At 45.5% G+C, this 20704-nt stretch overlaps 1 protein-coding gene across 2 annotated transcripts in view; it reads right to left on the reverse strand.

The window, feature by feature from the left end:
• Positions 1 to 4080: 4080 nt before the first annotated feature.
• PRKCB (protein kinase C beta) overlaps positions 4081 to 20704 on the reverse strand; it is a 143924-nt gene continuing 127300 nt past the window's right edge. For both annotated transcript variants that reach the window (XM_069983997.1, XM_069983998.1), the window contains 4 exons: positions 19099 to 19179; positions 18821 to 18928; positions 12542 to 12682; positions 4081 to 6342 (listed from right to left, as the gene is read on the reverse strand). In XM_069983997.1, the coding sequence (XP_069840098.1) occupies positions 6184 to 6342; positions 12542 to 12682; positions 18821 to 18928; positions 19099 to 19179 (489 nt within the window). In that variant the 3' untranslated portion in view covers positions 4081 to 6183. The remainder of the gene's footprint in view (positions 6343 to 12541; positions 12683 to 18820; positions 18929 to 19098; positions 19180 to 20704) is intronic.

A 20704-nucleotide genomic window follows, 5' to 3' on the forward strand; every position in this document is an offset into this window, starting at 1 on the left:
ATGCTTTACACTGTACACTTCCATAACCAGTATGTGGAGAGCTGATTTCCACTGTTCACATGGGTCTTCTGATTTAAAGGGACCTGTCATGCTGAATTTGCAAACACCATGTTTTTCAGCAAAAAGAACTGAGCAGATTGATACATATTATTGTTGAAGGAGAATCACTAGAATTATTAATTCATTCATTAAAACCTTTTTTTTTTATGCTTAGGAGTCTAGTAAGCGGTCTTAATCAGTGACTGATAGGGTCCTTTTATGCTGCGTTTACACGGAGCGATAATTCGCCCGATTGAACGATTAACGATTTCGAAGTAACAATTTTTTTTTTATAACAATCAGCGTTTAGATGGAACGATATATCGTACGGAAATTTTGTTTTGCGATCGCTTAAGCCTATCTCACACATTGGTTAAATCAGTGAATGACTGTTTACACGGAACGATCTGCGAATTTTTAGCGAACGACTATTTAAGAACATGTAAGATCAAAATTTCTCGTTCGTCGTTTGATCGTTCGCTGCGTTTACACGGTACGATTATCGTTCGAATTCGATCGTTTTCGTGCAAATTCGAACGATAATCGTTCCGTGTAAACGCAGCATTACACAGAAAGATTATCTGTCAAATATTTGAAGCCCAAGCCAGAAACAGACTATAAACAGAGATCAGGTCATAAAGGAAAGCCTGAGATTTTTCATTTATTCCTGGCTTTGGCTTCAAATTTTTGGCAGATAATGTGTCAGATAATCTTTCTGTGTAAATGGACCCTATCTCCTACCCTTTAGGAGTGTTCAGAGATAACTGTCAAGTCCAGGTGGACAACAGTTATCTCTATGCACACTTACACAGGGAAGTCTGCCACCCACTGTCTGTAGGTCCACCCACAGGACTCCTAAAGATGGAAAATGCAGAGGCTTAAGGCCCTATTCCACGGAACGATTATCGTCCGTATTCGACCGACATCGGCCACTACGGACGATAATCTTCCGTCCCGTAGAATAGAGTGCAACGATCAGCCGACATCGTTCATGTCGGCTGATCGTTGCAGTCGCTTGTTTTTCAACATGTTGAAAAACAAGCGACTGATACAGCAACGATCTGCTGCCGTCACTCCGTTGAATAGGAGCATCGGCAGCAGACGCTGCTGTATCTTATGGGCTGCCCGGACGATCAGCGATCACCCGGGCAGCCCCCCCGCAGCTCCCCGCCTCCCATCCCGCACTCACCCGCTCGCTGCAGCCATGTTGAATAGCGGCGGCAGCGGAACGAGGAGCAAACGAGCACTGAGAGCACTTGTTTGCTCCTCAAAACGACCCGTGAAATAGGGGCTTTAGAGGGGGTTATCCACCTAAGAGCTAAGAAATGCTCCCTAGCTGGTCTTAGGACCCTATTACACCAACAGATTATCTGACAGATTTTTTTTTTTTTAGTTAAAACCAGGAATGGACTATAAACAGAGAACAGGTAATAAAGGAAAGACTGAGATTTACACTCTTTTCAAATCAATCCCTGGCTTTGGCTTAAAAATATCTGTCAGATAATCTGTTGGTGTAATAGGGCCATTACTCACCAAGTCCTCCTGAGTATTTTGAGCCGTCTCCTAGCTGCTGCCAATCCTGAGTTACAAGTTTTTCTTAAAAGACGATCTATATCCAAGATAGGAAACTACATTCCCCATCATGCATCTCCCTGATCGGTCTGTTTGCATACTCACCCCCTTAGCTTTCTTTCCTGCCCATTGCTCTTTTTTCCCACTGATTTTGCATCACATCACCCCGGTATGTATTCCATACTAACTGATGTAAGCAGAGCTGACGCGTTCATGGTGTAGAATGAAAAAACATTCTAGTGCTATCAAGACTCTACATCCATAACACTTACAATATGCAGAGCTAACGCACAAAGACAGGTACATATGCCTGCATTCACTGGTAGCAAGCAGAGATAGAACTATAACTCTTCATTGTACAGAAACCTAGGCTCAGGGACACATGTAAGTCTATGAAAGCAGCACAGGTGCATGGAGATGATGCAGATGATGTCTCCTAGGGACAGGGTTACCAAGTCAACAGACAGCTTACCCGGCCCACAAAAAGATCACATGTTCTGTGACTACAAAGGGAGGGGGAAAGAGGGAGCAGCATGTTGTCAGAGTGGACAAAAAGATGATTTTAGACATCCAGAAAAAAAAAAAACAGGAAAAGGGTGCAAGATAGGTTATACATGTATATTAGACATAGGGTGGTATTGGGAAGGGGGGTCATTTAGAATATTGTTTTTGTTACCCGGATAACCCCTTTGAATAAATAAATTATTAAATCTACTAAATCTCTTCCTCCAATCACATACAGTATAACAATCCACTCTGGAAAACGTGGTGCCTGTGGACGGGACTGCATTTTCTATGGGATAGACCCTCTAAGCTCTAGCTGCAGGGACGTCCTCCAATGGAAACAAACTTGGCATAAATTCAATTTTTATTAGTACGAAAAGTTAAACTGGCACAAGACATTTATACAGAGGATGAATACAGTCGCCCAAACAGGATGTCCCAAAATCATCATGTGCTGAAAATAGTCTAAAGAAATCATATACAATGGTAAAAAAGGCCCCTTATACTGGAAGCTCAGACCCTGATGATGAGAAGATTCCCTGGTACTCCTCCATACACCAGTCACCCCAGTCTCATGTAACATGCACGCACCTGTCTACTCATATCCACAGCCACCACTGAAGGAAGATCTCTGTATACTCTTATACACAGCCATAGCACAGAAAGGGGCCTTGTGCTGTCTAGAACTATGTAGGAGGTCAGGGGCGCCAAAGACTAAGGCTTTTCCTCTCTGCCTTGTGTTGTATACATGTTTACAGCTTGTTCCTATGCACCTAGTGCACAACCTTGTATCATACACTGCACAGCATCCATCTTATACTATTCACCGACCCCATATAACAGGGATAGGGAACCTAGGGCTTTCCAGTTCTTGCAAAACTACAATTCCCAACAGATTAGGCTGTCCAGGCAAGATTGAAATGTAGTTTTGCAACAGCCGGAGGGCCAAAGGTTCCCCTTCCCTGTTATATAACAACCAAACATGTCTGTCTATTAGGAGGATAAATTTGAGGGGATAAGTAATAGAGTCTAAGGCTATGTTCACATGTTGTAATAGAACAGCCGGTCTCAGAAAAGATCATCCCGGCTGGTAGTGCAGTACTGGCCAGATGATCTTTAGCGCCGTTGAGTTCTGATGCGGGTGCATCCATGCGCACCCGCATCAGAACCCCCCACTGCACGCTATAGAGCGTGCTGCCGGAGCCGCACGCTCCATAGTGTGAACTGACAGGGTTTTCTGCGTCCGCTATTCAATGAATAGTGGCCGCAGAAAACTGACATGTCAGTTTTCTACAGCGCCGCTTGGGATCCCGGCCAGAGCGTATACTATGTGTATACACTCCTGCTGAGATTCCCTCAGCCTGCAGCACAACGTAAGTACCGCACTAATCACGGCCGTTGCAACAACTTAATAGCCTAAGGCTATTTTCACAAAATGCACATTTTATAAAAAGAACGGTTGTTGTTTTCGCATGAAACAATGGTTGTTCTTTTCATGGTGAAATGTGTTGCATTGAAGTCAAAGTTAACAACGGACGTTATTCACACAATGTATTTGTTGTTTGATGTGGTCGTTCATGTCAATTATTTCAGGCTGTTGTGCATCGATTTTAATGCAATTTTCAATGCGACAACGGCCGTTGTTTGACACTCAATACAATGGCCATTGTTTTTGAGTGACAAACAATGGCTGTTGTCCGTACATTGTGTGAACATAGCCAAATAATGTTATGGTGACACTTTTTCTAACGTGCTAGGTCACTGGAGAAGTGGTATGGTATAAGGGTCTGCCACTAAGTGCGGAGGCTGTATACCATTAGATTGTGCTTGATCTACCATATATGTACAGAGTTCTCGCGGATAACTTGCTGCGGATTCCGCTGCTCGCGGATTCACTCTCCGTCGGTCCCATAGACTCCATTCTATGGTCAGGTGGATTCTGCTGTCCACCCAAAGAATGAACAGGTTCATTCTTCGGGCAGACAATGGAATCCACCTGACCATGGAATGGAGTCTATGGAACTGAAGCCAGAGTGCAGGGGGCAAGCGCGGCAATTTATCCGCAAGAGCTCCGTAGTGTGGACGTATCCTAAGGAGGCGAGCTGCATTGTATTGCTATAGCCTGGGACTAGAACACTTCTTTACATGCATCTTATTACATCACCTTACAAGTCATATGGCCCAGAGACTTCGTTTTATACACTGCCCAGCTTTTGTATATGCTGGGAATTATTTTCCTGATGGGAAGAGCAGACCCTAGTGCCATCAAGCCCCTTTGCCTTGGCCAGGGTACTTTATGCAGCATAGTGGATGGATAAGCTGCCCCCTGCAGCCATGGCTTATGAGTGCATTGGATATAGCCCATGTATTTATTCCATAAAGACCACCCACATGGACAGCAATGTGTGTGAAGACCCCTACTCCGGTCAATGAAGCCTAAGCTTTCCACGTCCACTAGTATTTGAGCACCGTTATTACCTGATGGGGTTTATGGTTACCCAGTAGGGGCCTATGGCTGCAAATACTGCATATATAAAGAGCAGCAGACATATCACTATTGGAAACAATTATTGCTATGATTAATCTTCTGCCAGCATAAAAATACCAAAATTAGCATTGTTCTTAAAACAAAAAATTAATATGGATTGCTGCAATAACAGTGCTGGGGTGTAATGTGATCTGCAACAAAGTGTTAATACAACCTGCGGCTGTCCGGCTGGTGCAAAACTACAACTCCCAGCATGCCATGGCTGGACAGCCGCAGACATTTTCAGAACTGTGAGATCTCACTTTCTGGCAGTCACCTTTGAGGGGGGCATTTGACAGCTTTTTGGAGAGTTTCGACACTGGTCAGTGCCCCAATATTGAAAATATGTCATGACTGCAAGTCTTGGGGTGTGTATTGCTCGAAAGGGAGGATGGACCTCAAATATCTGTGGGGTTATGTCTGCAAAGGACGGGAGTGTAATACTGATGTGCACACCAGAGCAGCGGCGAGCGGGCAGTGCGGGGGCCCTGTGCTCCGGGACAGGATTGTGAAGAGGGTAAGGAGTTAATGGTTGGCTAAGGCTGCATGCCGACTGGCCAATTTGTAGAGGAGCCTGGGGCATTCGCTGTGCTAGTGCATTATCTTCTTCACTCATGCGGAAATGATGATGATGATGGGGGTCTCGCACACACAGGAACATCTGCTGAATTTTTATGTCATCGATAGGCTTTGGCCCCTTTGGAAATATACTGTGGAAAACAGGCAGCACAGCTCGGGAAAACATGGAGCGTAGGAGATAAGGGAAGGGACAGAACCGAGCTTGCGATATCACAAGAGATTTGGCAGAACCCTGGCCACTGAGACCCTCCAGACTTGCCTTGGCCTGGGATAGGAAGGATTATAAATCAAACCAAGGTGTCCTACTTGACCTCCCCAGCAAGGACATGGTTAAAGCACAATTGGTATCTCTTTTCAGGGTTAGAAAAAACAGTGCCACATCTCTCTAAAGGTTGGGTATGGTATTGCATCATAGCTCCATTCAAATGAATGTAGCTGTACTGCAATACCAGATACAACCAATGAGCAGGAGTGGCGCTGTTCTAGAAGAAAGCGGCCATGTTTTCCTAATACTGCACAGCCCCCTGACTCTCATATGAGCAGAACCCATATGTTTTGTAAATCTGGAGCTTGACGAAGAAAAACATGCTCTACCAGGGCCACACAATAGTATCGACTTCTTTTTATCTGTATATAGCGAGAATAGAAAGTCTTTTAGTCCCAGGGAAGAATTTGGCTTGTAATAAGTCTTCTTGGTCTACCTAGCCAATGCGACGTCTTAGTCATGTGACTTAACACATTGCCTCTTTTTCTTCTCATCCTAAGGGGGTTACACAAGGAATGGACAACAGGGCTCTGTATACACAGCAAGGCTGTACCAGACATACTCAGCAAGATGGCATGGTTATGAATACTCAACAATCTGGGGGCGAGCATGCCACCCCGGGACGGATTACACATGTACAGCCCCCTGTATGGACCATGGGGACGACTTGAGACGTTTGTGGGGTTTTTTTTTTTTTTTAGTCTTTCATCTCCAGTTTTATATATTCAGAGTTAACAAAGGAAAATCCTTCAAATTCTGACTGGTCGAGGTTCCTGATGACCTCCTGGTCGGGTGGTGTTAGCACTGGTGGATGGCGGGTGAAAAATCGGTCGAAGTTCTCAGCGTTTCGGCCGCACTATGGGAGGAGGGGGGAGAAAAACAAACTATGGGAAATGTAAAACTAAAACAAACTAAAAAAATGTCAAAAGTTTAAAAAAAAAAAAGAAGAGAAGGATATTGTATCTGGAAGAAAGAAGTCTCAGAAGGTAGAAAATAAGCAAATACATTACAACAATGGCTTCAGATAGGACGGGGCCAATGTGCCCTGATGGGTACTACATACGGGTAAGACATGGAAGCAGTGGGGTTGGGGTATAGCTATGGAAATGTATGCAAAACAGTAGTGATGCCCCTGACAACCAATCAGATCACTGTTTCTATAAAGTGGTCTACACCACTAAAACACTATAGGGGAGATTTATCAAACATGGTGTAAAGTAAAACTGGCTCAACCAATCAGATTCCACCTTTCATTCCTCATAGACTATTTGGGAAATGAAAAGTGGAATCCGATTGGTTGCCAGGGGAAACTGAGCCAGTTTCACTTTACACCATGTTTGATAAATCTCCCCCCTATAAGTATTGGTTGCCATGGGTAACAGCCCTGTTATAGGCACTAGACCCCAAAACTAGAACACCCCCCATCATGGTTCTACTTAAACTATGATGGGTGATTAAACTTTGGGACAGATGTTTTTGGAGGACTAGGTGTTGCAGTCATAATATGGACACTAAAATATATTTATACCAGTCTGAAACTACATTAAGACTGTCCCTTTAATTGGGTGTTCCAGCCATTAAAGGGGTTGTCCAGGCTTAAAAAAAAAAACACAAGGCCACTTTGTTCCAGAAACAGCACCACTCAGGCTGGGTGTGGGGGTTTTGCAGCTCAGTTCTATTAAAAAGAATGCAGTTGAACTGTAATACCACACACAACCTGAGGACAGAGGTGGTGCTGTTTTTGCAAGAATTTAGCTGTGTGTTTTCCCCACAGGATTGGGGATCAGTGTATGATGGAAGGGGTCCGACTGCTAAGACCTTCCCCAATCTTGAGAATGGTGTCCTGATTCTCCCGTTGGAATATAGCAGTGGTTGCATGGGCACGCTGCTCCATTTGGAGATAGCTAAACTTTCTACACGAGCAGTTCCCCTAATAATGAATGGAATAACGAAGAAGTGCATGGACTGCTCTACTCCAAAAGAAGACTCTAGACCTGGGATGGGGAACCTTCGACCCGCCAGCTGTTGCAAAACTACAATTCCCATCATGCCTGGACAGCCGAAGCTTTGGCTTCGGCTGTCCAGGCATGATGGGAGTTGTAGTTTTGCAACAGCTGGAGGGCCGAAGGTTCCCCATCCCTAGTCTAGACCAGGAGGGTCCCAGCGGTCAGACACCACATGGCCATACATTTATCCGCTATCCTGTCCATAGGGCATGAATGCTAATGGCTTGAATAGCCCTTAAATAATCAAATCTTTATTAAAAGGTTTTTTGGGGGGCAAAATAGACTGATGAGCTATCTACATAATAGCTCATAAATCCCGTATCCAGCAGCCCTTACGATTATCTCTTTCTACACAGTGCATGGGGCTGGAAAAAGTTGGCTCCGTTTACGGTGTAGCGATGGCCACCGATAGTTCATCGGTCTATTTTGTCCAAAAAAACTCTTTAAATTGGAAGCCTGGAGTCTTAGGGATCTTCATTACATTGAAAAAACAGGGTTTGCTTTTTGTTTTCTGCAGACACAGTGCCGCCCTTATCAATAGGTCATGTCTGGTATTGCAGCTCAGCCTCTTTCTAGTAAAGGATGTAAACTGTAATACCACACACAGCCTGTGGGGCAGGATGGCACTGTTTCTGGCGGGAAAAAAAACTCCAACTCACTCCTTTTATTTAACAATATAATCGTCTTGATTTTCCCCCGTTTTGATCATGAACAGTGCGGGGTCTGAGGACAGACAGGAGTCTTACCAGCCTAGAAGTATAACTACAGGCATCTTCCATGTACACCCAAAATATAAATGCAGTAACTCACAGGGCACCGGGCACAGAGAAAATATATAGATCTAAAGCCATCAAGACTTCTTTACATTGAAAGCAACATAGATACAAAACAGAAAGACAACATAAAAGCGACACGTGGGAATTGGCAGAGGATGTGATCGATCAGATTTGTCACAGGGGAGCATGTACCTGTTAACTAGCCGCTATACAGACACGGGAAGGGGTATGTGGCAGGAAAACAATAAAACACAGGCAGCCCCGCATTAACAGGACTTTACTGTCCAGAAGTCCTTCCTGTGACAAACAACGTGCAAGTCTGAATATGCAGATAAAGAGCGATTCTATGCTACTCATATTTATAGGTGGTGCACACAGAAGCCAACTATAAATATTGCATGAAGAAAAAAAAATGCAAAAAAATAAATAAAAATTGATTGTTCTGAGGCTCCTCATGGGCGGGGCTTCAATCCAGATAGGGAAATCCTAGACTTCTTGCACTGCTATGTAAATTGTGGTCATGTCTTTGAGATGGTGGTCACCTCTTAACATTCCATATAAGTAGTGGGGCAGACTGCGTCCTACGAATCATGTTTGGATTCTTTAAAAGGTGGTATTTCCAAGGTTATATCCCTACTGAAAGACAATCTATGCTAGGGCCGCCTTAAAAAGCAATGGATTCTTTTATGTTCTTTGCTGCTTGCTAGGACCTGTGATGCTGACAGTCCGTTATCTTACTATTCTAGGGTTCTGCTAACATTAGTAATTTGTCACCTTAAGCTCCACTGCGCATCTAGAGGTTATAGGCTCTGCACATGTAATACGGTAATCTGTCTCTATGGGATGGCGCCATGTCTTCTATAATATGTATATCAGCTCTCTTCTTTGTGAGGATTATTCTTATAAAAGAACAAAACATCGAACACACAAAATGCAAAGTGTGAATTGGGCCTAATGGTGCCAACACATAACTGTATAGTATGGATCCAGTATATGGTAATATTATAAAGAACCCAAAATAGGGGACAGACTGTGGTCCCATATTGTACACCCTAATGCAGGCTCTCCAGTTGTTGCAGAACTACAGCACCTAGCATGCCCTGACAGCACATGCTGGGACCTGTAGTTCTGCATTAGTCAGAGATCCTGCCGTAAGGTTTAAATGACTCTATAAGGCCCTGAACCGGTTCATAATTTATCAGTTTCTAACCTTAAAAGGTGTACTCCAGCAAAATGAAATTCTTTCAAATCAACTGGTGTAATTTACTTCTAATAAAAAAAAAAATCTTTAGTCTTACAGAACTTGTCAGCTGCTGTGTGTCCTGCAGGAAGTGGTGTATTATTTTCAGTCTGGAGAGCAGGAGAGGTTTTCTAAAGGGATTTTCTACTGCTCTGGACAGTTCCTGACATGGACAGAGGTGGCAGCAGAGAGCACTGTGTCAGACTGGAAAGAATACACCACGTCCTGCAGGACATACAGCAGCTAATAAGTACTAGAGGAGTAGAGATTTTTTAATAGAAGTCAATTACAAATGTCTGGCACTTTCGAACACCAGTTGATTTAAAAGAATTTTTTTTCCCGCTGGAGTACCCTTTTAAGTTCTGGATGCATCTTTGGTCAAGGCAGCTCCACACCCCTGTGTGGAGTTTTTGGAAGGATGGACAATAAGTCTGGGTCTGCCTGGGTGACTACCACAGTGCAACTTGAGGTAGAATAGGCACACATCTCTTCCCGTACTGTAAAGTATAACTAGGCATCCTGCTAAGGATTTCAGATAGGAACAGCACTGGGTCAATAGAGCAGCGGTTACGGAGTGTCAAGTGCCTTCTCTGCTGCGGAGACGTCTCAGCTTAGTTATCACCAGCCGAGCGGGCTCCTCCTCTCCCTCACTTATTTACACATTTACCTTCATGCTTGCCTGACTGTGACAAACTGTCCCAGACACCCTGCGCTTACGAGAAGGTGCTAAATGGGACAAGATGAGATTTGCCATGAGAGCATGTGTAATTAGAGCATAGGAAAGGGGGGGTGCCACTCCGAGACATAGGCCTCGCTAACATTACCATACCCTGCAGATCAGGCTCTACATATACTGCACTATTCTATGTGCCGTGGGGACCCCTCCAATAACCCCCCTGGCATATACTGCCCCCCACTGTTTTCTCAGGGACAGATGCATAGCAAAAGAATCTTTCTTCTATGAATGAATTTAAAAATTTTGGTAGGCTTTAGGCTTCCATGTTTACATGATGCATAATGGATCTACTGGGGTTCATTTTTAAAACTGGTTATCCCCTGTAATCTCCCATTTACAGCATAACTATCTATGGGGTCTGAATGGTGGGACCCCCAGCGATCATAAAGTCTACTGTCCCTTGAGTCACTCTGTATTTACTATCTATGGGAGTTTTGAACATAGCGGAGTACTGTGTTATAACAACCAATGGAGTGGTGGCCAAGCATGCCACTCCGTCCTTTCAGGGTGACCTCTGTTGTGATCGATGGGGGTCCCAGAGGGGGCAGTATGTGGCAGTATTATATTCAGAGGGTGCAGTATGTGGCAGTATTATATTTAGAGGGTGCAGTATGTGGCAGTATTCACAGGATGTAGCATGTGACACTAGGAGGAGCTTTCCAGAGTTTAGAGCATGAGGAACTGTTGGCACAGTGAGGACCCGGAGATGTCTGGGCTTCAAACTGAACCTTTTCCCCGGGTGCAGAAATATCTAGATGGCTTCTGGTCCCAGCAGCAGGATGCCCTGTGATCCGCTTATAGGATGGGGGAACATGAAATATTAAAAATTTTTCCCCCCTTAGGTTTCCCGCCCCATTAGGGATTGGAACGATTGAATATTCGCAGTGCATTGTTTTCACGGTATGAACAGCTAAATTCTATGGGTGAGGCCATTACTGGGCCCATTAATACTGGTGGATGCTGCACGACCCATAGTGTGAGGCGGGGGTCTACTAGAGGGGGATGGAGCTGGTAGTCTTGGCTTGTGAACCTTGTTTGGGCTGTGAGGATGACGACTCTATTACCGCAGTCATTTGTGTGACTGAAGCCATGGGTTGTATGTCGCGGCGTTATGTAATTGAGGCACGCCGCATTATATACCTTTCAGAAAGAAGCAACAAAACAGATGGTACATTTTTAATAAATGTAACTGCAAACTACAAAGATTAAATTATTCAGACCGCTGCTGTCTTGTAAACTGTCAGAATGCTTCAGCTTCTTCTGCTCACGCTAAAATAGGTCACAGAAAGGCAAACAGGAGCCGGGGAGGGGTAAGTCACGTGACTCGACCGCCGCCACCTCCTCCTCGCTCTCATCTCACTATCCCATAGCCATCCACATAACTTGGGAAGGTTGAAGAGGGTCAATTATGTGCGGTTCAGTGCTGTTGTGGAGTAGATTGTAAGCTCCTGTGACAAGTGCAGAGCCTATAGCCTCTAGACAGTTAGTACATCCTCTGCTGCTTAGTTACATAGCTACACGACGAACCCCACTGACTTACCATGGATTCCATCACGGTATGCGTTGTTTGGATGGGAAGAATAGAGATGGACTGGAACAGAGCCTCTGATGCAAATGTGGACAGAGCCCAATGCGTTCTATACTCATGTAGCACATACCGGCAAAGGGGTTGGAGAAAGGTATGGAAGGAATGGTGGCCATGTGGTTGGCATAAAAAGATGCTGACAGGGAGAAAAGTGTAGGACTCCTAAGCTGCCAAGGCTACCAAAGCCATGGCACTAGATGTTGGCTAAGCAAGGAATGAGAATGCAACCAGACAAGTACCATACAGGTTCCTAAGAAAAAGATGGTTGTTGGATCCTCAAGAATGTTGATGTTTTTTACAAAATGGCTAACTGCACTGCTGTGGATAGATCCACCACGAAAACTGCCTAGAAAGACACGGTCGGTGGTCTGCCTACAGGATCATGTGGGTTTGGATTTCTGTTCTGGTAGACTAGCCATAGAAAAAGTGAGGGACAAAAACTGAGAATATAAGTCGGGGTACCAAGGGCCTTCCCACTGATCACTGCAAGTTGGCAACACTGCTCTGACGTTAGACACCAAGCGTGGCACAACATAAACATACTGTGCACAGACATACACAAAACTGGTCACCAACACACACGGAGTGATAAAGTGAAGTAACGCACACAAATGAAGAATGCCGTAGAGACGCAAAACATACACCGCACATCCACAGTGTCCACAAAGGCACAGACATACAGAACTCTACGGACACCCAGCACCCAACTTACCGCCTTTGGCTTATATGGAGGCTGCACCTCTTTTCTTTCCAGTTTCTCCCAGTCTATGTATCGGAAGAAAGCATGGTCTTTAATGTCTCGTTCCCCTTCTGGTCCACAGCCTAGCCGTTTTGCGGGGTGCTTGGTCATAAGCTGCAAAGAAATTTTTTTTTACACAAAATGGAAAAGCTTGAGACACTGGAGGCACTGGATGGTCCCATAGACTCTGGGCTGGCTAGAGAACGTGAGAGAAAAGCAGAGGGTCACAGAGCGTGCGAGCAAACCAGAGGGTCACAGAGCGTGCAGGCAAACCAGAGGAGCACAGAGCGTGCAGGCAAACCAGAGGAGCACAGAGCGTGCAGGCAAACCAGAGGAGCACAGAGCGTGCAAGCAAACCAGAGGAGCACAGAGCGTGCAAGCAAACCAGAGGAGCACAGAGCGTGCAAGCAAACCAGAGGAGCACAGAGCGTGCAAGCAAACCAGAGGAGCACAGAGCGTGCAAGCAAACAGAGCGTGCAAGCAAACCAGAGGAGCACAGAGCGTGCAAGCAAACCAGAGGAGCACAGAGCGTGCAAGCAAACCAGAGGAGCACAGAGCGTGCAAGCAAACAGAGCGTGCAAGCAAACCAGAGGAGCACAGAGCGTGCAAGCAAACAGAGCGTGCAAGCAAACCAGAGGAGCACAGAGCGTGCAAGCAAACCAGAGGAGCACAGAGCGTGCAAGCAAACCAGAGGAGCACAGAGCGTGCAAGCAAACCAGAGGAGCACAGAGCGTGCAAGCAAACCAGAGGAGCACAGAGCGTGCAAGCAAACCAGAGGAGCACAGAGCGTGCAAGTAAACCAGAGGGCCACAGATCATACAAGCAAACCAGAGGGTCACAGAGCGGGCACGTAAACCAGAGGGCCACAGATCATACAAGCAAAGCAGAGAGCAACAGAGCGTGCAAGCAACGCAGAGGGCCAGAGAGCATGCAAGCAAACCAGAAGGCCAAAGTGTGTGAGAGAGCCAGAGTGCATGACTGAAACAAAAAGGCTGAGAGCAAAACCAAGAAAGTGTGCAAGTAAAACAGAGAGATAGAGTGTGCAAGCAAAAGAGAGCGCAGCAAGCAAAACAAAGAGTGCAGGTGCCATATAGAGCGAACACGTAAAAAAAAAAGAAGGAGCGTGTGACGGTGAAACGGAGAGCATATGAGCAAAACTGGAAGCAGGCAAGTGAAAGAGAGAGACCATGCAATGGTGGTAGAGGTGATGCCATTTGCTAGCATTCCAGGAGTCATTGTAAAAGGGGGAATCTTATGGAATGAGAGGTAGACCTTCATGGTCGCTTCTCACAACTATGGAAAACAACAATCATTTTCTTGGCCAGTGACGCCAGATGTGACTGCAATCTCTGCTAATGACCCAACTTATTATAACTAAATGTTTCACCCTTAGGGCCCTATTCCACCGGCCGATTATCGTTAGCATAATCGTTAACGATTAACGATCTCAAACGACCGCTATTGCGAAAGACCTGAAAACGTTCACTCATTTCCATGGAACGATAATCGTTACTTATGATCGTAATTGCGATCGTTTCTTCTTCCGTATTTATTCGATATTGCGTTCGTATCTATTGCGAACGACCGAACGATGTCTTATTCAATGCGAACGATTTGCGAACGTTTTGCGAACGAGCAACGATAAAAATAGGTCCAGGTCTTATAAAGCGATCAACGATTTCTCGTTCGGTCGTTAATCGTTACTGCATTTCAACCGAACGATTATCGTTTAGATTCGAACGATTTAACGATAATCTGAACGATAATCGTCCGGTGGAATAGGGCCCTTAGGGTCTGTTCACATTTACAGGATCCGCAGCAGATATCATCGTGACTTAATGACTGAACACAGAATAAAATCTGCAGCAGATCCTGTCCATGTGAACGCACCCTAGAAGACATCTCCAAGACATGTCCACTAGTCTGGGATGACCATTCATGACAATACCAATATACACTTTAGATGGGACATGAGCAACAGAATCTCCTATGATGGCAGAAATGAATGGGCATTGCATTGGGCCCAATAACTTCCTTTGTGGAGTTGGCTCAATGAATGGACAATTTGCTCTTGGTCTAAGGTGCAGAATTTAAAAAAACTCCCAATTCCACGGTATTTAAACAGAGCCTAATTCTGATTGCCCAATGCCTGATTTTCAGCATTTGCCCATATGAGAATGACACCCCCCCCTTCCCACTTTACTGTGCTCCGCTAGTATATTTACTACTAAACAAGTCCCATTTTTGTGGCGAATGCTTTTTGCTTAGCAACTGATATGGCTGCTAGTGAGATGGAAGAAGTGTAAGGCTGGGATGTGAGGAGTACAGGAGAGGAGCAGATGTGCGGCGGGCACAGGAACAGACGCTGCTTTGTGCCACTGCAGAGTAGGGCGATTACACAGATGTGTGCTGTTGCGGGGAGCGGAAGCTGCAGCATTAACAGGTACAGAGCCATAATACTGATCTGCATAATAACAAACATCAAATCAAGAGCGAGTCTACAGTCTATGATCTCTTAAAGGGACAAACCTGGGAAAAGCAAAAGAGAAGGTAAAAGCACCAAACGCACACAAAAGGCGGGTGGGGTGGACATAGGATCAGAGAGACATGCTTGGCAGAAAGGGCATGACTCAGTGCCCCATAGCACTTTGTAGCTCACCAGCACTATCCAGCCATTTCCTATTAGGTCTCTGAGAGCGTTGGAGGAGTAGATCGATTGTAATCAGCCTCCATAAGCCTCTGTGCTGGGAGCTTTCAGTGCATTGATCCATGTGTGTCTGTGCATCACCAGTATGTACCAGGTCATGTGCACCCAACATGTGTACATCGCTAGTATGTGCCAGGTCCTACGCACCCAACATGTGCACATCACCAGTATGTGCACCCAACATCTGTACATTACCAGTATGTGCCAGGTCATATGCACCCAACATGTGTACATCCCTAGTATGTGCCAGGTCGTATGCACCCAACATGTGTATATAACCAGTATGTGCCAGCTCATGGGCACCCAACATGTGTACATCACCAGTATGAGCCAGATAGTGTGCAATCAACATGAGTACATCACCAATATGAGCCAGATTATGTGTACATCACCAGTCTGTGCAAACAACATGTGTATATTGTCAGTATGTGCCAGCATGTGTGCACCCAACATGTACCCATTGCCAGTATGTGCCAGCTTACAGTTGAAAAAAGACACATGTCCATCCAGTTCAACCAAGGGACCAGCTTGTGTGCACCTAACATGTACATAACCAGTATATGCCAGTTCATGTGCACCCAACATGTATATATTGTCAGTATGTGCCAGTTTATTTAAACCCAACATTGCCACTATTAGCCCTACATGTGGCTGAAGGTTGAGTATGAATTAATCAATCCTCATGTAAGGCACCAGGACCTGTGTGCACGTTTGGGTGAATATTACCTGTACATCTACATTTCTTGAAAAAATGGATAAAACCTTTATCAGCAATCTGTTGGAGTGGGGTGTGTATCATTTTTGGCTAAATATTCCAGAGGCTGGCAAGCCCTCATCTACACACCTACACGAGAGAGGAACACTGCAGTATTTCTACAATGATTGGACATCGCCATTGTGTGCACCCAACATATATACATCGCCAGTATGTGCCAGCACATGTGCACCCAACATATATACATCGCCAGTATGTGCCAGCACATGTGCACCCTACATGTATACATTGCCAGTATGTGCCAGCACATGTGCACCCTACATGTAAACATTGCCAGTATGTGCCAGCTCGTGTGCACCCTACATGCCTACAGCTCATGTGCACCCTACATGCCTACAGCTCATGTGCACCCAACATATATACATCGCCAGTATGTGCCAGCACATGTGCACCCTACATGTATACATTGCCAGTATGTGCCAGCTCGTGTGCACCCTACATGCCTACAGCTCATGTGCACCCTACATGCCTACAGCTCATGTGCACCCAACATATATACATCGCCAGTATGTGCCAGCACATGTGCACCCTACATGTATACATTGCCAGTATGTGCCAGCTCGTGTGCACCCTACATGCCTACAGCTCATGTGCACCCTACATGCCAACAGCTCATGTGCACCCTACATGCCTACAGCTCATGTGCACCCTACATGCATACAGCTCATGTGCACCCTACATGCGTGCTATGCTTTGTTGTTCACTGCTGTTTGCACAGAAGAGGTGGGCAGTCTTGCTAGAATATTTCAGTACTAATCTGTAACACTACAAGCACCAGGATGCCATGTGGATGATAATCGAGTCACTACAGTACTACAATCAAGCCGTGGCTGTGTGTTTGCAGCACATGACGTCGGTGTTCAGAGCCAGGAACTTATTCTGTCTGATAGTTACATCCATCAGCATTTACCACTTCACCAATCCCAATGCCCCTCCTGCCAGGAGGCCGCTGAGCGCCAGCGCAGGGACACCCCGAGCAGATGTTTGGATCATCGTCACTTCACTTTACATTCATGCAGCATTAAACAGACGTGACACACACACACAAACCATTATAGACAACCCCCCCCCCCCTTCCTCGGAGGGAATGAGTGTGCGGAGGTGAGAGTCAGGTGCTACATAGGGAGCAGACAACATGGGCCCTGAAAGGTCTCTTAATTAGGAAAGGTTTTTAGGCAGCAGATTACAGGAATCTGAGGAGGGATGAATTATAAAAGTGATTCTAATGTGGGATCTGGAACGAGTTCACACGCAATGCTGAGAAAGGAATTTGGGATTTCTGTACGTCAGTATCACAAACATATGTAGACAGAAGCACTGCACTTCCAAAAGGTTGTATGCTCGTGAAAGAATTTTATTCAGAAGAGAAAAAAGATGTCACAATCCAACCAGATCAAGATACAAGAAATTATGCAAAAAGGTAATGCTACTGGCGACGTTTCGGTCGTGCTTCCGACCTTCCTCAGGCCAATGTAGCCATACTGTAAATCAAGTGTACTGCGAGAGAGATCTGGTAATCAGATCACCACCAGATCTCTCTCGCAGTACACTTGATTTACAGTATGGCTACATTGGCCTGAGGAAGGTCGGAAGCACGACCGAAACGTCGCCAGTAGCATTACCTTTTTGCATAATTTCTTGTATCTTGATCTGGTTGGATTGTGACATCTTTTTTCTCTTCTGAATAAAATTCTTTCACGAGCATACAACCTTTTGGAAGTGCAGTGCTTCTGTCTACATATACTATGGGATTGAGGAATCCTTCTGCACTGGCACCCAACAGTATTATTTAAAGGGTGTGCGGACTGTTGCTGTTGTATAAGTATCACAAACATGGCTCCAATATATTTAAAGTGTAACCAAAGAAAATAAATGTAACAATAGATAAAAAGGCAGTGCAGTGAGAGAGAGAGGGAAGCGAGCATAAGCAAAAGAGAGAGAGGGAGCAAGCAAAAGAGAGAGAGGAAGCGGGCACGAGTAAAAGAGAGGGAGCAAAAGAGAGAGGGGGAGGGAGCAAAACAGAGAGAGGGGGAGCGAGCAAAAGAGAGAGAGGGGGAGCGAGCAAAAGAGAGAGAGGGGGAGCGAGCAAAAGAGAGAGAGGGGGAGCGAGCAAAAGAGAGAGAGGGGGAGCGAGCAAAAGAGAGAGAGGGGGAGCGAGCAAAAGAGAGAGAGGGGGAGCGAGCAAAAGAGAGAGAGGGGGAGCGAGCAAAAGAGAGAGGGGGAGCGAGCAAAAGAGAGAGAGGGGGAGCGAGCAAAAGAGAGAGAGGGGGAGCGAGCAAAAGAGAGAGAGGGGGAGCGAGCAAAAGAGAGAGAGGGGGAGCGAGCAAAAGAGAGAGAGGGGGAGCGAGCAAAAGAGAGAGAGGGGGAGCGAGCAAAAGAGAGAGAGGGGGAGCGAGCAAAAGAGAGAGAGGGGGAGCGAGCAAAAGAGAGAGAGGGGGAGCGAGCAAAAGAGAGAGAGGGGGAGCGAGCAAAAGAGAGAGAGGGGGAGCGAGCAAAAGAGAGAGGGGGAGCAAGCAAAAGAGAGAGAGGGGGAGCGAGCAAAAGAGAGAGGGGGAGCGAGCAAACGAAAATATAAAGGAAAGAGTGCAAGTGAAAGAGGAATAATGAAACAAAAAGCGCAATCAAAACAATATGTGTGACAAACAATAACAGCACAAACAAAACTAACAGTGCAAGTGAAACAGCAAGAGTGTGAGCAAAACAAAAAGCATGAGCGAAACAGACAAAGCATAAGTAAAACAGTGAATGCACACAACACTTGGATAAATACCCCTTTGCATATTGCCACAGCTTCCTTGGACATAGACTTGGGATACGCTACATTGTGCTCCATGATGGACTGGAATAGTTCATCCTCATCTTCCCCTTCAAACGGAGCCTGTAACATAGAGAGGGTGCGGGGGAGGAAGCGGTCACTACACCTCAGGGCGAGACAAGCAGAGATATGGAACTATAGAAGAGATCGGGAGTGAGTGATGGAGCAGAAAGACACAAACTTATAGTAAAGATGGAGTCTACACAAAGAGGAGAGTATAAAGCAGCTAGAACCTGTCCAGCGAGCATCTCATAGAGCAGGATACCGAAGGCCCACCAGTCCACAGACTTCCCGTACGGTTGGTAGGCGATGATCTGTAACCCAAATATAAAAGTGCTGACAATATATCATGATACATAAAATAAAAGATAAGGTAAGAAGTATCATGTTAGATGGGATAATACAAATGTGGCTGCTATCCCCCAGACATATTGGGTTAACCTGTAATACCAGACACGACTCATGGGGGGTAATTCTACAGTAAATACACAGGGCGGCCTTAAACCCCCATGTTTAGTACATTTGCCCAGTAAGGTCACTGTATGGCTTTCCATAACACATTGTCCATTATGTGACTGTGATGCCAGTCAATACACCTCCATTGATTTACTATAGATGGACTATTATGCATTTTTCCCTGCAGGGAAACAAAGGTTAGAACAGACTGGGGAGTGGTTATAGTTATACATGTAGCCCCCCTGCTCCCTCCCAAACTAAAAAACTTCTTAAAATTACCTTCATGCAGTTTTGGAGCCAATTTGTTAAAGCTGTACTGTCCAGTGTGATCTGTGTGGTCCAGATCACACTGGGTCCTAGTGCTGAGACCTGCTGCGATGACTAGTCATAAGTGGGTATAGTGCAAAGTAGCGTACTCCACTCCCCGAGCAGCCGCAACATCAGAATGACTGACTCCATTATAGACTATGAAGAGAATAAGTCAGATCTTATGACCGGTCAGAGTGGAGCACGCTACCTTGCACTTCATGCCCTTATAAATTGCAGTAAGTCTCAATACTGAGACCCAATGCAATCTAAACTTTTAACATGTCTGGATGAATGGTCAAAAGTTTAGATAAATGACAGTACAAATATAAAGCGACTCTGTCCTGGAGTCCGTTCAGCAGGTGATGCAGTTATTGTCCTAAAAAACAACTTTTAAACTTTCAGCCCTGTGTCAAATAGGCGTGGCCTAGAGTGTCTGTGCCCTAGGCTTGCATTGCCCCTCCCCCCCCCCCCTCTTCACCATAAGGAATGACCCAGGCAGGATTTATCATATTCAGCACCTGTGTGAACACTGCACATGTGTTGGATCATTAAGGTACCTTTGCAGTGTTCAGACAGGTGAGCAATAGGAAAAATGCTGCCCAGGAGTGTTCCTAATGCTGAAGAGGGTGAGATGGAGGGATGGAGACACGGTGCAAACCTAGGGCACACACACATTAGGCCACGCCAATTTGACACAGGGCTGCAAGTTTAAAAGTTGTTTTTAGGACAATAGCTGCATCACCTGCCGAACGGACCCCAGGACAGATCTTGGATTAAAAGCAGCTATCCGAAGGTACAAGCGGTTTGGGGGGGGGGGGGGGTCAGATTGTGGGTACAGAGTCGCTTTAAGGGGTCCCTGTGGCTCATCTTTGTAAGGACCATAGAAAATTACCCAAACTTCTCCCTGATCCCTCCAAAGAATTCCATATAGTGATAACTGAACAGACTATTAGCCTATATTTTCTGGATCAAAAAATATCGAGTTCCTTTTCTTGTTAAAAGAAGACCTCAAAAATAAAGAGATCACAGGGTGTCTTTCTGTTGGAACCTCTAGTGATCTACCATATTCTGTTA

Source organism: Dendropsophus ebraccatus, chromosome 9 (genome assembly GCF_027789765.1).
Source record: "Dendropsophus ebraccatus isolate aDenEbr1 chromosome 9, aDenEbr1.pat, whole genome shotgun sequence".
NCBI lineage: Eukaryota > Metazoa > Chordata > Amphibia > Anura > Hylidae > Dendropsophus > Dendropsophus ebraccatus.